Here is a 17,685-nt window from a genome sequence, read left to right as displayed (position 1 = left end):
GTGAGTACCAATTTCCTGGTTTTGTTTTCTTACTATAGGAATGTTCCATGCATTATTTTTAAAAGACTGAATTTGAGATGTTACCTTGAATTAATTTCAGTATTTCTTCTTTTCTAAAAGAAGTGAACTAAGATAGAGTTGCTTTCATGCAGTAATTTACAGAATTCTCTTGGTTGTCTGGTCCAACTCCCTGGGTGACCAGATCAGCTTGCTAAGGGTCTATCCAGTTGTGTTTTGAATATAAGCAGAGCTTTCATAGCTTTTCTAGCTGCAGCTTATGTCTGTTGACATTCATGTGATTACTGTGAACGTCATAGAGGAGTCTAACTTCATTTTCTCTATAACTTACTAGATAGATGAAGATAGAAATGAGATTCCCCTAATGTTTATAAACGCATTCTCACCACTACATCACCTTGCCTCAGTATATATATATGTCAGAACATCTTGTCAAAAAGACAGGAAAAACAGGCATTTGTTGGAAGGACACTACATCTGTGCCTAGTACAGAAGACTCGTAGTGTACCAAGGAAAAAAAGAACTGTACTGTAACTAAAGAGTGGAAGAGAAGGATATATAAGATAGTTTAAAAGAGTTTTGAAGTTAGTGTGCTCTATTGGTTTACAGCAGCAGAAGCTCTGCCTCTAGACATGTGAGATCTAGGTGTGTTTTCTTCAATGAATAGAATATTTTGTCTCACAGCAACTAATTACTGATACTTGCAGCATCATAGGATTTCTTGGGACCAGATTGCTGCAGATAATTAATACAGCTATGAGCATATTGAACATTCTAATCTTTCAGACTCCCAGGAGACACCTTTTAAGGTATTAAATTGTCAAAAGATAATAAAATGAAGAATTAATCTAAGTTTAAGAAAGAAATGTACATAGTTACAGTACCCTTATTCAAGTGTCTTCCTTTGTGTAATATAGTGACTTTTCCATTGCTTTATTTTAAATTAAAACATTTGCACTGTGGCATTCAGTAGCATCTGCATCAATGCTGACTGATGAAGATATGCTCAGGGGCAAGAATGAACTATTTCTCTCTGAATTCAGTTTGTCCTCTGTTACATCATTGTTTGCTATTTGCAGACCTAGTTACTTCATCCTACTTAGTAGTTAAGATCAGTTTCTAATGAATTCACATGGCAAATAGTGTGAGTTGAGTCCAATATTGTGTTAGTTTACAAATGATAGAAGCAGAAATGTGTCTTGCTTGCACCATAAGAGACAAATGCTCTAACAACTAAGAGAACTGCTCCAAAAGTAATGTCTCCTATTTTATTAAATTGGCCACAATGTAAGAGGCAGATGTTAGTGGTGTGGCAGTGGAGGTAGAATCTTCCCACCAGTGTTCTGTTACATGTTGTTGCCACGTGACAGATGGAAGCAGAGGGGGAGTCTAATAAAACAGCATCTGACATAGATGTGCATATGAAACAAAGGTGTGTCATTGAATTCCTCCATGCAGAAAAAATAGCACTCACTGATGATCTTCGATACTTGCTGAGCATTTATGGAGGCTGTGGATGTGAGTACAGTGAAGCAGTGGGCAGTGCGTTTCAGCAGTGCCAAAAGAGATGTGAAAGACAAGCCATGTTCCAGACAGTGATACACAGCTGTCATACCATGAAATGAAGAAAATCTCTATCAACTCATCCATTCAATATGGTGGATTACAACCTGGCAACTGCGTACAGACCTGAATATTGGCTTCAGTGCATTGGAAGTGGTGTTGGCAGTGTTGGAATACTGCAAAGCTGCTCATACAGGAGTAGAACACTGCATGCAAGTTTGTCAGAACAGATAAGAGGCTGAAAATGGCAGTGTCCTGGATCACATAATTACCAGTAACCAGACATGGTGTCACCAATACAAACTAGAGTCAAAATGGCAGTTCATGGAGTGGCAACATGTGAATTCCCCGCGGAAGTGAAAACTCATGATACAGCCTTCAGCAGGTAAAGTGATGTGCACTGTCTTTTGGGATAGGAAAGAGGGGATACTTCTACTTTCCTGGAACCCAGACAAATGTCCATTCTGACTGCTACCTTGAGATGCTGTCTAAATTGAAGAGTCAAACTTCCAGAATCAGTTCATAGAAGAAATCAACCTTTCTCTTACAACACTGTAACACTAGGCCCTACCAGTTTAAAGACCATGGAGCCCATTGCCTATTTTGTTTGGATTGTACTACCACACCCACTGTATAGTCTGGATCTGACACATTCTGATTTCTATCTGTTCTGCTAAAGATGTTTGCATGGACAATGTTTTCCTTAGCAACAATGTTGTCATAGCACCTGTGAAACAGAGGGTCACCTTCACTGGTGCAGATTTTTACAAGCATGGCATGTATGGCTCTTGTTCATTACTAGCAAAAATACATAGCAAGTAGTAGTGACTATGTTGAAAAATAGTGTTTTGTAACTGAGAATTTTCTCTATGAAATAGTGTTATTGTGCTCTTTGTATCTGTTGTAGTTTCCTTGAAAATAAGCAGGAGACATTACTTTTGGTGCAATCTATGTGTATAGGGAAACCACATCACAGAATTAAAACTCACCAGATTTATTCTGTTTTCAGAAATGATATTATTGACCAGAGCAGAACTTCTGAAATTTAATGCAATACAAAAACCATGGGAACTTCTAGGAAAAAGATAAATCTTAATTTAAAATGCCAGAATTATAGACTTCGTTTCTACTTGCTTTAGCTTGTTCTTCTAGGGTTATTTTCTCTGAGGAAGGACCATTCCCTTTTCAATCTAATTTTCCTGGTTTATCATGGCCAATTCGCTATTTATTACTTCTAAGAAACTCAGTTCTCTTCCTCAAAAGACGACAATCTCTAGCCCTTTATTTTTGTAGTCATTAACCATCACAAGCTGTGTTTGTCTGTTTGTTTTGCCTAATGTTTGTTTTGTTAAGCACAGTTTAAAGGAAAATATTATGAGTGTTGCCTGGGTCTTGATTAGCTTAAAAAAAGTCTTACTAAAAATCCAGTTTCCACATGGTGCATAAACAGAGGGAGCCACGCTTAAAGTTTGTGCTGAAGATGATAACTGTCCAAAAATATGCATCTTTAAAGTTCAACTATTTTTAAGTACTTAAAAATTGTGGCAAAAGAGATTGTTTTATATAGACCAGGCTATTGCTCAGCTTTGTTTCTGTGAAAGAATGCATGAAATCTTAAATTCATCTCTGTCTGGAGCTTTGACACATTTGGGCCATTTATGTTATCACGATAGATCTGTAGTAATAGATAGTATAAACTTAGGGCAAGTTTTCACACAAATGGCTTGCAAAGGTATGTAAAGTAGTGTGTTATTTTAAGATACTGAATGAAAATGCAGTTCTCTCCTGTTTCTCCAATATGAGATGTCTACTGACAAAACTTTCTTTCATTTAAGCTGGAGAGGAAGTGACTGTCTATCGACTTGAAGAGAGTTCACCTATGAACCTTGGTAAAAGCATGTCTTCTTGGTCCCAGCATGGTATGGCTGCAATGATCCAAGTCTTGTCACGGGAGGAGATGGATGGGGGTCTGCGGAGGGCCATGAAAGTCATTTGTACTTGGTCTGAGAATGATGTGTTAAAGCTGGGACAAGTATTTATTGTGAAGTCTTTTTTGCCAGAGGTGGTTCAGACTTGGCAAAAGATCTTTCATGATGGTACAGTGTTACATCTCTGCTTGAGGGTGAGTACAGACCTGAAGGGACACTGACTGGTATAGTCTGACATGTCTTAAATGTTATACTGCTTATATGTGAATGTCTAGTATGGTTGATGTTTGCTTTGATGTTACCTTCTGGAAAGGAAAATAGTTCTGAGGAAGATACATCTCCCACTTTTAAGCAATATATACAATCAGATGGTTTTTGTTTTTTTGTTTGTTTTTCAATTAATGCTGCCTTTTTTTTCATGATACCAAATTAAAGTGATGCTTAACAACATGCTTTTCTTCAGGAGATCCAACAGCAAAGGGCTGCCCAAAAGTTAATCTATACCTTCAATCAAGTAAAGCCTCATACTATTCCTTATACTCCAAGGTAAAATCACTGTCTTTAAGGATTAAGTGTCAAAGGTTTATTTTCTCAGCTATGTCCCAGGTCTAATGTGGGATCTTTTTCCATAGGAGATTGAAATAGCTGCTGCTTTAAACAGTATTTATGTCTTAAATACTTAATTAAAAGCAATAAGTACATTGATATGTAAAAATAAATTAGGGTAGAAGATAATGGGGATAATAGTGACTTAAAGAAGGGGGTGTTACTAAAAGGAATTTAAACCAGGACAATGAGCATGCCAAGAAACATCAGGCCTTCAGCTCATAAGAGTTCAGCAAAGCAAAAGATCTTTTCCCAGAAGAGCTTTGTCATATTTTTAGGATAGATAGGCAGGTCTGACCTAGAAAGTGCTAAGGGACACTATTTCTAACCTGTGTTGGAGTTTTTACCTTCTAGTTACCTTTTCTACACATTTCCATTGATTGTTTCTAGAATTGCTTCTTTTCAATCTGCACTTCTGAAATGATATAGCCGCATATTAAAACAGACTTTCCCTTATCTTGGTGGGTACAGATTTGCCAACGGTTTAGCAGAGAAAGAGATGCCCTATTTAAGGCCACTTCAGGAAGAAAAAAAGCAAGCAGAATTGAGCTGTTTTGGATTTACTCTGGTGGCAGTTCTTTGGCCAGTGAACATCTGCATAATAGTGCATAGCCAGCTAGTCTATGCTTAATGTGCAGCACATGATGTCTAATGAGAATCTTACGGAAGGTGAGATGGGGAGGTAAAATAGTGAGTGCAGCACAACAATCCTCTGTTCCACTGCTTTTTTACTCTGTCTTTCAGAGATGCTATTTCTGTGGTCCTTTTCTTCCTTGAGAGAAATGGTATGGACCGGTTTGGCACTTTCTGTTTTCAGTATAGAAATTATTTCAGTGGGTACAATTAGATGAGTTTTAATGAGTGATTCTGAGTGATTTATTCCCAAGAATCCTTGTTTCCTCCTCTCCTCCCACTTGAGTGGGATCTACAGCTTCAATCTACAGGGCAGGAGCAATGTAGAGTTTCCCATGTCAGCACTACGTACAGAGGTTTGACTATTTCTGTCTACAGAAGATAGGAAATTGCAGACAAATGAAAGAGTCCCTGACTGCTCTTTGACGTGAACATTCTGTAGCATAATCTCCATTATATATAGTGGTTTGAGTAAATTGTCATCTTTATTGGGTAATTTCCCTCTAAGAGTAAAGTTATTTGCCAAAAAAAAAAAAAAAAAAAAAAAAAACCAACAAAACCTCACCCCTCCTTTGAAACTTTTTAAAAGATAGGTATCATTGTACTTTACCTGTATATCTAGATGTGATATCAAAATAAGCTTCTTCATGATGCTGTTCCTTAGACAAGAATTACCTTTAACACGGTTAACATATGAAAAATTGATAAAGATAATTAAAGTTGTCTGGAGTTAAATCAGATGTTGGGGTTCAACCCAGCGGGCAGCTGAGCACCACATAGCTGTTTGCTCACTCTCCCTTATTGAGATAGAGGAGAGAATCAGAAAAAAAACCTCACTGGTTAAGATAACGACAGTTTAATAGGACAGAAAAGGAAAGGAAAATAACAATGATAGAAGATAAATGAAATACTGTGTGTTGCACAATGCAGTTGTTCACCACCTGCTGACCAGTGCCCTGGCAGCCTCCCTGGTTGGTTCCCCCAATTTTATCCTTCAACATGATTTCCTGTGGTACAAGATATGCCCTTTGTTAGTTTGGGTCATCAGTGCGGGCTCCTCCCAGAATCTTGTGCATCTCCAGCTTCTTGATGGCAGAGCAGCATGAAAAGCAGGAAAATCCTTAATTTTGTGCAGTACTTCTCTTCAACAGCTAAAACGTTCTCATCCTGAATCCAAAACACAGACAGCAGCATACCTGCTACTAGGAAGAAAATTAACTCTATTTCAGCCAAAACCAGGACATCAGATTATGTTGCTTGTCTATATCTATATCTTAACTATATCTTCTGATGAAATACATTGTTTTGTTATCTACGAAACTGAGAAAGCCGTTGTGCTGTCTAATGTTTGGTACCTCTTGCTGTTGAAAATAATCCACCTAGTGAAGACATGTCCTCTGTTTTGGTATATTTGCTTGGCATTATGCTGTATGGTGACTATGAAGGTATTTGTTACCCTTTTACACTCTTTTATATCCACAGGTTCCTGGAAGTTTTCCTCATTTACTGCCATTCTGCAAACCAGTGGCTGACCATTGAGAAGTACATGACTGGTGAATTTCGGAAATACAATAACAACAATGGAGATGAGATTACACCTAGAAGCTTGCTTGAAGAGCTGATGCTGGCCTTCTCTCACTGGACCTATGTGTATACTCGTGGGGAGCTCCTTGTCCTGGATTTGCAAGGTGACTGCTAGCATGGGATTACTAGCTTTAAACCAAGTGGAAAGCAATTCTCTCAAAAGAGAATTTAATACTGAGAAACAGGCCAAATTCTCTTCTTTTCTGCAAACTAGAAAAGCTCATGTAGCCCCTGGATATCTATTGTGAGGTCCTCTTAATTGAGCATCAACAGAAATACTCTGGATTAATGTGGATGTTGTGGGACAATAATTTGGTTTCAAGTACATCTAGGATGAATGGGCAAACAGCAGGTAGTTAAAGTGTATGGGAACATTTCAGCCAGCTCCAGAAAAACACTCTACAGTTCAGATATTTTTATTTTTATTAAGATATATAAATAATACAGAGATTCAAGTATGCCCATGTATATATACATACTTAATGTGTGTATATCTGTCTGGAGAGTTTGAACTGCTGTCTGTGTATTTTCATTTTTCTTTTTAATAAATCTGTAAGCAGTTTACATAAGCTGTAAACCTGAGTGCTATTCACAAAGTCTGGTGGCTCCTTCAAAGAGCGTGTGATGACTTTACTGTACGTGTATAAGTAGGAACATGGCACATTTTAAAGAGATAAAACAGTTGACAATGTTCACAAGATGAACAGCACCCATCAAATGGTATAAACACCATTGTTTGTCATTTCTGTCAAGGGAAATGTGTATGGGTAGACCGAGACTTAACATATTTACATTCTACAGCATCCAGAAGCTGTGAATTACAAAAAGATATGCTTAGTATGCAAAGTAAGCCTATAATTCTGTGCTTGCCTTCATTTGGTTTTAGCATCACATGAAAAAAAATATAGAAAGTGTGTCTTCAACCATAGCCTACTAGAATTTGTCTTAGGTTTGCTTGAGTTTATTATACAACTCTTGACAGTTCCAGTGCAACTGTGTTGGCTCAAATGTGGAGAATTTAAACATCTATGTAAATCTCATCAAGACTGGAGGAGCTTCAGTTTCCATGTCAAAGGAGGAAATGGACTAAAATCTTCCCTAGTTTTGGTCTTCTGTTCATTTTTTAGTTCTCTTTTCTGGTGTTTAGAAAGAGTGCAAGGGTTGTTCCCTGTGGTGTTCTGATTAGTTTTAACTCTGGCACGAGTTATATAATACTGGGACCATCTCCACATACATACACACTGCCTTTTTGTCTAATTTATGTCAATTCAAATTACTTTCATCAAAGAGTATTGCAATTTCAGGGTATTTCAGTTACAAAACAGTCTTTTGTAGTCTTTACTGGTGCTACTTGCAGAATATAAACTCATCACCAGTGGCCTACTGAAATAAAAATTATTGCATATCATATTCTTATAGAATCTCTACCATAAAAGTATACTACTTCCTCAGATGTAAGAAAAGAGCTTTTTGGTAAAATGATATTATTACATCATTTTGGGAAAACTACAACATAGATACCAGCAGTTAGTTATTATAGTGAAATTACTTAATCCACTTCTGTGGCTATGCAGAAGGAAAAGGAATAAGAGACCCAAACTTCTGCACATTGTATAACTGAATAATGATTTATGGCTTGTTGTATTTGCTGCCTTGACGAGAGTCTATATCTGGGATTAGATTTATTGATATCAGTAAGATTTGTGTTAGTTTAGTACTCATACTCTGACTTAAATAAAAGTCTTACTGCTGGTCACATTTTGCTTAGTTATTTCAGCTTTAGCACATTGTTTAGTGGTTAGGAGTATTTGCATAAGCCTTCTGTCTACATATAAATAAACTGCATAACTGTAAGTTTGCCAATACTTAACAGATTTTTATAATCATGGCATTCTCTTTTTAGTTTGTGATCATTTTAATTGTGACACTTTATGATCTAAAATGAAAAAGGGTAATTACTTTTTTCTTAAGTGTCAGGTTATGAGATCATGACTATCTTTTGTTGTAACACACTCTTGATTTTATTGTAGGTGTTGGGGAAAACCTCACAGACCCATCTGTGATTAAACCTGAAGACAAAAAGTAGGTTTCTCTATGATGAAATTGTCATTCAGTTCAAACATTCTACTGACAGTCTGTGTATACTTAGAGGATTTTTATGTTATTTGTGTGATTTATTTATTGCATGGCGTTTGGGTAAATGAAGCTGTGATGGCAGTGGCAAGGCTGTGCCCTCTGGTGTGCCTTGATAGACTCTGGACTTGAGGGTCTGTATGTATTCCAGTTCCCTACATATGCTGAGCAGTGTATGAAAATTGGGGGGAGTCTTCACAGGATCTTTTGCAAGGAGTATGAGAATTGGAGCCTGAAGACCATGTAAGTTTTCTAGCAAGTTTATCAATGACTTAAATATTATAGTATGGTTTCCCCTGCCTAGCGAGGCACTGTTTCTTTGAGTAAATAGGGCCACATGGCTCAAGGAGAGAGAGTCTGCATATCTGATCTTTCCAACAGGTCCTAGTGGTGTATTTAAGCATACTGTACTTTCCAAATCTGTATTTGTGATGCTGAGATCATAAATCTTGTGTTGGAGGTTACAGAAAAAAAGTAGTATGGGAGTCTGCCTTTATGCATCAGGCTGCAGAAACTGAGAAATGAGAATAGGGTTATTTTAGAAGCAAGTTCTTAGTTCTATAACTATTATTTAGATTTCCTTAATAGAATTAGTTATAAGTTGCCGTATTAATGTTTGAATGCTAAATTATGGTTGCAGGTGTACTGTCTATATTGTATTTATTTTAAAGGAAACATTATAAACATGTTGAACACCACAGTGACAAAATTTTCATAGAATTGTAGAATGGTCTGGGTTGAAGTGGATCTTACTGATCACTCATTTCCAGCCCCTCTGCCATTGGCAAGGTTGCCACCCACTATATCAGACTGCCCAGTGCCCCATCCAGCCTGGCCTTGAATAATTCCAGGGATGGGACACCCACAGCTTCTCTGTTGCAGTGCCTTATGACGCTGATGCCTAATGTAAACCTACCCTCTTTTAGTTTAAAACCATTAACCCCTGTCTTATGACTACAATACCTGATAGAGTCCCTCCCCATCTTTTCTGCACAGTGAAAAATTGCTATAAGATACACCCATTAAGTCTGTCATGATCTGTCATGATTTGTTAAGTCAATTGGCTCATATTTATATACTTTTTTGAGATAGTGAAAAGCTGTGTTCAGTATTTTTCTCAAAAAATAGACAGTGAATAACCAGGAGAGTGGCTTTGAGGGGCCCCCCAGCACAAGAAAGATGTAGAGCTTTTTGAGTGGGTCTAGGTGAGGACGTCGAAGATGTGGAATTTTGGAACGGTCCAGAGGAGGGCCACAAAGATGAAAGAAGAGTTCAGCTGGCCATTCTTCAGTAAGTAACTCCTGTGTTGGATCTGTAAGGACAGGCCAGCTTTCCAGATTTTCAACAGTTTACCATCATAGTGTCAAACAATCAGAGAATGGCTTGAGTTGGAAGAGACCACAAAGAACATCTACTTCCAGTGCCCTGGTATGGGCAGGGTTGCTAACTGTTAGATCAAGCACTAGATCAGGCTGCCTAGGGCCCTATTCAGCCTGGCCTTGAACACTTCCAGGAACAGGGCATCCACAACCTCTCCTGGGCAGCCTGTGCCAGTTCCACACCATCTACTCTGTGAAAAACTTCCTCCTGACATCTAATCTAAATCTCCCCTCTTTTAATTTAAAACAATTCTCCCTTGTTCTGTCATTGTCTGCCCATGTAAGAAGCTTATTTCCATTGTGTTAATAATCTCCCTTTAAATATTGGAAGGACAAAATGAGGTCTTCTGGAAGCTGTCTCTTCTTCAAAATGATGAACAAGCCCAGATTCCTTGGTCTGTCTTCATAGGAGAGGTGCTTTGGCCCTCTGGTCATCCTTGTGGCCCTCCTCTGGATTCTCTCCAAAAGATCCACATCTTTCTTCAGTTGGGGGCCCTGGACCTGGCTGCTGTACTCCAGATAAGGCCTCACAAGGACAGAGCAGAAAGAGAATATCACCTTCCTCATCCTGCTGGCCACCTTGCTTCTGATGCAGTCCAGGATACTGTTGGCCTTCTGGACTGCAAGTGCACTCTGTTGGCTCATGTTAAGTTTTACGTCTATTCAAGTGCAGCCCCTTGCACTTGGTTTTGTTGAACCTCATTAGGCTCACAGGGACTCACCTTTTGAGTTTGTCATTGTCCCCCTGTACAGCATCCCTTCCTTCTGTCATATTGACTCAGCATGGTGTAATCTGCAAACTTGCTGAGAGTGCACTTGATCTAGTTATCCATGTCATTGGTAAAGATGTTAAAGAGTATTGATCCCAAGATGGGCTACCAAGGGACACCACTCATCAGTGGCCTCCAGCTGGAAATAGTGGTATCTACCACAATTCTCTGTTTGCGACCTTCCATTTATTTATCCACTAAATAAAAATGATAATGTAGCATCATGTCATCTAAAGTGTATACACGACACTTGCATAGCATTTTACTTCCTATATGTTTGCTTGTACTAATCTTCAGTAAAAGCTGAGTAGACCAGTCCTTCAAATGATCCAGAAGACAGATAATCATCACTATCTGCCAGAAATTAGACAGATACTAGTTTTTACTATTCATTGCTCTTCTCCGTTATGGAATGGCAATGTCATATTTGAAAACAGCTTTCCTTACAATATTTTATGTTAGTGTGAATTACAGATAGATTTGAGAGAGTTAAAATCTTTTTCTGTAGCTTCTCAGAGCTGTAATTTATTTCAGATATTAAAATGTATTGTTTCTACTCTGCATATCATTAAAATAAAGCACTTGCATTCATAAAGTTTCTTTAGAAGTGTTTCTTGTATGCTGTGCTCTGTGATGTCTGGAATGTCAATTAAATTCTTGAGAATAATAGTGGAACAATGTTAAAATTAATGAACGCTGATCTTTCAGACTACATTAAAGATCTGATATAATTATGTGGTACTTCTAAAACATGTGTGCCTATAGCTTGCTTCTATTTGTAATTGTGTCAGCTTCATTCAGAATATGCAATGAACTTCCACAAATGGATCCCTTAGTAATGTTGCTGAATTGGCCAGAGTACAGACACATGGTAATGAGCACAGAAAGAAGCCAATAAATTTTAAAGCCTTGCCTGCCAGCAGTATACTAAGTCCTTATTCAATGTTGCACATTGATACGACTGAGACTTTCAGTTTTCAGTTCTAAAATAAGGTAAAAGTAAGTATTTGCTAGTTCTGGTTTATTCTCAGGTGCCCAACACTGAAACAAAAACAAAAACATTTTCTTAATGAGAATGAACAGTGACTGTAACAGTTAGGATCTGGCATACAATGTCTTAATGTCATTATGCCCAAATTTTCTTTTTGAGCATTTTAGTAGGAACTGTCTGAGGATAGTCTAGGTCTGTCCTCTCTCCCTTCAAAGCAGATCATAACCACACTCCATCTCTGCAGTGCTGCAGGAAGGAAAAGTAGATGTGGGTTATATATGAGCTAACTCTTTACCACAATTGGCAGTTTTCTTGTCTCAGAGCTAAGAAACTGAAGATGTATGTTTTGTTGTTGTTGTTGTTGTTTGTTTCTTTAGAAATAGCTAAATTACTTCTGATTCAATAGATGGAAATTATAAACCTTTCTCTTCTCTACAATTGCATTATTTTGAGTTTGTTTATTATTCAGTGTTATTCCTTTTAGATCTGGAAAGATGGTATTTGGACCAGCAAACCTAGGAGAAGATGCAATAAGAAACTTCATCGCAAAGCATAACTGTAACTCTTGCTGCAAGAGGCTGAAACTTCCTGGTATTCAAAGATTAACTAAAGATTAATTTTTAACCTATGTCTAGCTTTCTAAGTGTGTGGCAGTACAGGCTTAGGTGTGCTGCAGCATCAAGTTCAGAAATTCTACAGAGCTGAGAGTTTATGGTTGGCATACTCTCTCTGGGTGAAGGCAAATAAGAGAACATTGACCTTTTACCTTTCTGTTTCGCCCAGCAACCATTTTAACATTCAGCATGAAAGCTTCTACCCCTTGAATTGTTTCCTTTGCTATGCAAATTGATCATTTTTTTCAGGGTGATCTCTACAGATAACATCAGCAATAATTTTTAAAAAGAAAAAACAGTCTAAAAATTAGCAAAGCATTAGCCACTACAGCTCTTACTTCCTCCTTAGCTGGATTGCCAGTTGTTCATGTTAGTTGACAGAATGGACTTCTCTTCACTGTGAAGCAGATGTACAAGTCTCAAAGCCAAAATAGATTGCTATTAGGGATGAATTTCCACCTACATTTTTTTTTTTCTTTCCCAGAGAAAGCTACTTCCTTGTACCTACAAAGAGTAATAATCGATGTTCGATTTGGAAATGGGAACTTCAGTGTTACTGTTTTGGATTGTTTGTGTCTGTGGCAGTCAGAGATAATAAAGGGGAAAGTCAGCTAAATAGACATAGTAAGGGAGGCTCATTCATACTAACTCATATCACTATTGGCTCCTCCAAGGCTCTCTTTCCCCTGTCTCCGATTTGCCCTGCTCCAGATTTTCTATATCTTGGAACCTGGTAGCAGACTCTTGGCCATCAGATGTAGGTCTGGACATTCTACCCAGGGTGTACGTGCTTTTCAAACATTTCCTTGATTGATTCACTGAGTTACTTTTCTTGCCATAGATTTGAGAAGAAATGACTGCACAGTGGAAAGATTCTGTCCAGCCTTCAAAAAAGAAATAGAGACAAGTGCCAGAGGAAGTGATGACGAAAACGAGACTGTGGAGTATGACACACGGCTGTGAAGCAATGGCTGTGAGCAGAGTGCATACTTGGAAGCTTGAAAACCTGTCCCTTGTCATTGCCATGTGTCAGTCCAAAAGAACAAAACATAGATATCTGATTGCAACGTCAGTTCTGATCACTTGACAGATGCTATAGGCAAGAAACAACAACAAAAAAATCTTTTTATTTACTCCCTTCCCATGGCCTTCTGATGGTCCATTTTTACTACCCATATAATTGCCAGGAGCAGGTCCCTTCTTAGCTGGATGAACTGTTGCATTAGTGCCTTTTTCTGGAAATGTGGTTAATGGTTCCAAAATGTACTTGCTTAGGATAATGACTGTGACAAAACAGTTACGGTGGGAAATAATTTGATGTGATTTATCTCTCTGCTCTTCAATAAATAACTGTATACACATGTAAATCACACATTTTCAAATGTGGAGGCCACTCAAAAACATCCTCACTTTTGCCCTGTGTATAGGAGACTTTCCAAGGCATTGCAGAAGTACAGTTTTGTCTTGTTTGTTGACTTTGACCCAGAGACAGACCTAGAAGACACAAGTAACAAATTAGTGGTTAAACAGTTGTTGCTGATATAACAAGTGTAATGTAGAATTTTATGGGAGCTTCAATCCTTCTCATATACCAAAACCAAATCAAACAATGAAGAGTTAGTTTATTGGGCCCACAAGCATTGTTTATCTTTCCTATTCTGTGTTGATAAATTTGATAGATTCATGATCTTTAGAACAAACATAAAGAATAACTGATTGTGATTTAAATTTTAGCAGGATCTACTTTTCTTCATGTTACCTTCAGAGTGTTGTTAAGTCATTAGGTGGTTAATTGCAAAACATTTTAAAAGCCATAAAAAGTAATGTGTTCCATTTGGTATTTAGATTTTTATTGCCATTGCCAGGCTGTACAAAGGATTGTTTTCTATCAGTGTGATATCTGTATGCTTTTACAACATGTTGATGTGTTTCTGTTGATTCAGTAGAAGTTCATAAAAATGAAAGTCAGTTATGTGCAATATGTTTTTGTGTAGAATAAGAATTGAAATGATCTGTTCAGCACAAACATCTAATACAACTTATGTTGTATTAAAGATCACTTCTACCATTAAAACATCTCTGTAATTTTGTATTAAGAGTAGAAATACTTAAAGCAGACATGCACATCAACAGAAAAGTTAATACTTGAATAAGAAATAAAATCATATTTCTGCCACAGTGTATAGTAAATTTTAATGTTTAAAGGACCTACTTGTTATACTTACTATTAATTTTGTATATTTAGAAATTTTTATGTACACAGAGGAATTTTAGAAGCATTAGAAACATAGAAAAATTGAGTTGGAAGGGACCTTAAAGATCATCCAGCTCTGCCATGGGCAGGGTTGCCAACTGTTAGAAGAAGTTTTCCAGGACACCTCCTACTAGATTAGGTTGCTCAAAGCCTCATCCATCCTGGCCTTGAACACTTGCAGGGATGGGCTGTCCACAGCTTATCTGTTCCAACATCTCACCATCCTTTGAGTAAAGAATTTCTTCCTAATATCTACTCTAGATCTACTCTTTCACTTACAAGCCTATGCCTTAATTGCTACCCTCCCTCATAAAGAGTGATTCCCTATCTTTCTTGCAGGCCCCCTGTAAGTACTGAAAGGTTGCTGTAGAATCTCCACAGAGGCTGGGGAGAGGCTCTAGGCTAAGTAATCCCAACATTCTCAGCCTTTCTAACACTGTGGAGGTGCTCCAACCCTCTCATCATACTTGAGGCCTTCCTCTGGACCCATTTTAACAGGTTTGTGCCTTATGCTGAGGTTTCCAAAGCTGAATGTGGTACACCAGGTGGTGTCTTACAAGAGTGGAGTAGAGAGGGAGAATCACTTCCTTCAACTTGCTGGTCATTCTGCTTTTGATGTAAACCAGGATATGAATGGCCTTCTACAGAAGTTATACTTTACCAGTGATATGCTCCCAGTTTCTGTATTGATTATGATATTGATTATGACATCAACACAACCACCAACAGTACACTCAGCTGAGACAGCCGTCTTCAGTTCCTGAGACCACCCTGAAGTGATTCTTCTTGCTTTTCCTCTTTCTGTGCAAAAAAACATCACCTTTCTTCCTATTAGATTTTACTATCCATTTTTTTTTAATCAATTCAACATATCAGAAAACTTACACATTTTCACTTCTACGAAAGAGGTTACCTTTCTTTCTTTCACAGGTGACATTTTGCAGCTTACTAGTGAGGTTGTTTAATTTTGTTTTTACAGAATGATGATAGATTTTCATCCCATTGCTGATACAACAGTAGTTCTGCTTCAAGTGGCTGTTGTCTTAAAAGAGAGCTGTAGAGATGTGTATACTCACATACATACACAAATTCTTTACAGACTGAACTTTTTCTAAAGGATCTCTAACTGTTAATTTGTCTTTACATTTGGCCAAGTTAAGTGACACTTAATACATCTTAGAGCTGAAGATTGTTTTAAATACTGCCCTAATAGTGCTGTTTTCCCCAATCATTGCCATAAATTCTTATATTCGGGGATGCAAAAATTTTGTGAGTTTTATGAACAATTTGTATTAGACATAAAAAACAACTTCCATGCACTAGGCTGGTTCTGAGTGCCTTTAGTTTCTTTTTAAGTTTTGGAGATATTCCCTGAATCCATACTTGAGATTTTCCTCTCTTGACAACTTTTCTGTTGCCTTTCAAAGAGAGTTACTTCTGCATTCAGAACAATACTTGTGAGATTAGGCAGAGCACATATCCATGTAGATTCATTTTATTCCTTTTTATTATTTATCCATCCTGGTACGTACTACCTTCCCCTCAAATAAAGGGTCCTTTCAAGGTACTCATCTGTTAAAATACAGTTGATACATACGTATTTGATATCAGGTTTTTTTTTTTTTTTTTTTTTTTTTCTGTGTGAAGTACTAATGTGATAGAACAAGAAAAGGATGCATTTCAAAGTATTGCTATATATACTTCTGTCAGAACATTAATAATTCCAGGCATGTAAGCACTAAACCTAAAAATTCAATTGATTCTGAGGTTAATTAATTTTGCCTCACCATTCTTTTTTTGCACTTTTTTGGGGGGAAGGCTGATTCACATTTCACTGAAATGTAAATTTTGGTAATCCAACTAAAGACCTTTCTTCACCCCAACTTAGTCATTGTTCAGTAATTATAATGAAATTATAATACTAATAATAATTTATTTGAGTCCTTGGTGTTATTCATACCATAATTTCTGTACATTCTTTAAAGTCATTTTTGATATCTAAACACTGGGCTTAGGTTGAAGGCCAGACCTCCAGAAAACATGAGAAAGAGCCAGAAACCCTTAGTGGGAAGAGCAATATGCTACACAATAAAAGTGTGTATGTGGAATGAAAGATTTTCAGGATAGGGTTCTTCCTCTTCTTGTTTAACAGTTGGCATAGATGAGGGGATCTTGCACATTAAGCCGTAGGGTTTTCTAATTATTGGTTTCAGTATTTGTTTTTGCAGAAAGCACATTTGGGATTATTGTTTAACACTCCTAGTGGGGCTGCCCAGGGCCCCATCCAACCTGGCCTTGAGTGCCCCCAGGGATGGGGCACCCACAGCGTCTCTGGGCAGCCTGTGACAGTGCCTCACTGTCCTCTGAGTTAAGAATTTCTGCCTAAACCTCCCCACTTGCCCTAACTCGATAGTGTATCTTGTAAAAAGTCAGTCTCTCTCCTGCCTAGAAGCTCTCCTCAAGTTACTGGAAGGCCACAACAAGGTCTCCAAGGATCTTTCTTTTCTCCAGGCTGAAGAAGCCCAACTCTCTCAGCCTGTCTTCATAGGAGAGGTGCTCCAGCCCTCTGATCATCCTCATGGACTCCTCTGGACCTGTTCCAGCAGCGAGATCTTAAAGGAAACTTTTTCAGAAATTCAATTGAATCAAAGCCAGATATGTATCTGGCAGCTACTGCATTGGGAAAACAGCTTCAACTTATGAAAAATATTCAGAAATTCCAAAGCTCATTCTCAGGAAGTTGTTTTTTGGTTTTTTTTTTTCCCCATTTATTTTATTCACAGTTGTAGTGTATTTGCGATTCTTTCTCTATTGCTAAGAATAAAGGCAGAAGGGATAATACATCTAACTTTCCTAGAAATTGAGTTGTACTTGTTGTAGTTTTGTCAATTTATCTCAGACTGTTTCAAAAGAGTAAAAAACAAATTTTCAGAATGTTTCCGTTTTTTGGCGGGTGTAAAATGAAATGATGAAATAGTAAGGTGAAAGTTGCATACAGAAAATGGCATGGTTATTTTTCTTTTTAATTTCAGTGTAATAAATATATACTAATTCTTTATCTACTGTGTGGTTTCCAGCTCTTCTTTTGTTTTGATTGTTGAGTAGCATTAGTTTCTATATGCTTGCAGCAAAAATATTTATACTCCCATCCCATAAGTAATTTATTTTTTACAAAAGCAGAAATTAGATACATTACTAGATGTTTTATTTAT

General features: G+C 37.5%; 1 protein-coding gene across 1 annotated transcript; it reads left to right on the top strand.

Moving 5' to 3' along the window:
• The first annotated feature begins 1,078 nt into the window (after positions 1-1,078).
• On the top strand, positions 1,079-17,531 carry LOC124417067 (transient receptor potential cation channel subfamily M member 6-like). Its single transcript, XM_046905505.1, has 7 exons — positions 1,079-2,360; positions 3,417-3,703; positions 3,973-4,055; positions 6,231-6,436; positions 8,363-8,414; positions 12,075-12,196; positions 13,061-17,531. The coding sequence occupies exons 1-7, from the start codon at positions 2,354-2,356 to the stop codon at positions 13,180-13,182; spliced, it is 879 nt and encodes a 292-aa protein (XP_046761461.1). The 5' UTR covers positions 1,079-2,353; the 3' UTR covers positions 13,183-17,531.
• Positions 17,532-17,685: the final 154 nt, after the last annotated feature.

Source organism: Gallus gallus, chromosome Z (assembly GCF_016699485.2).
Source record: "Gallus gallus isolate bGalGal1 chromosome Z, bGalGal1.mat.broiler.GRCg7b, whole genome shotgun sequence".
NCBI classification, from domain to species: Eukaryota; Metazoa; Chordata; class Aves; order Galliformes; family Phasianidae; genus Gallus; species Gallus gallus.
Note: the sequence above shows the minus strand (reverse complement) of the source record. Positions and strands in the feature narration are given on the sequence as shown.

Bases quoted from the DNA above. Each gene is read 5' to 3' on its own strand.
- LOC124417067 (XM_046905505.1), top strand. The intron at 4,056-6,230 runs GTAAAATCACTG...TTATATCCACAG, and splicing joins ACTATTCCTTATACTCCAAG to GTTCCTGGAAGTTTTCCTCA. The intron at 6,437-8,362 runs GTGACTGCTAGC...ATTTTATTGTAG, and splicing joins CCTTGTCCTGGATTTGCAAG to GTGTTGGGGAAAACCTCACA.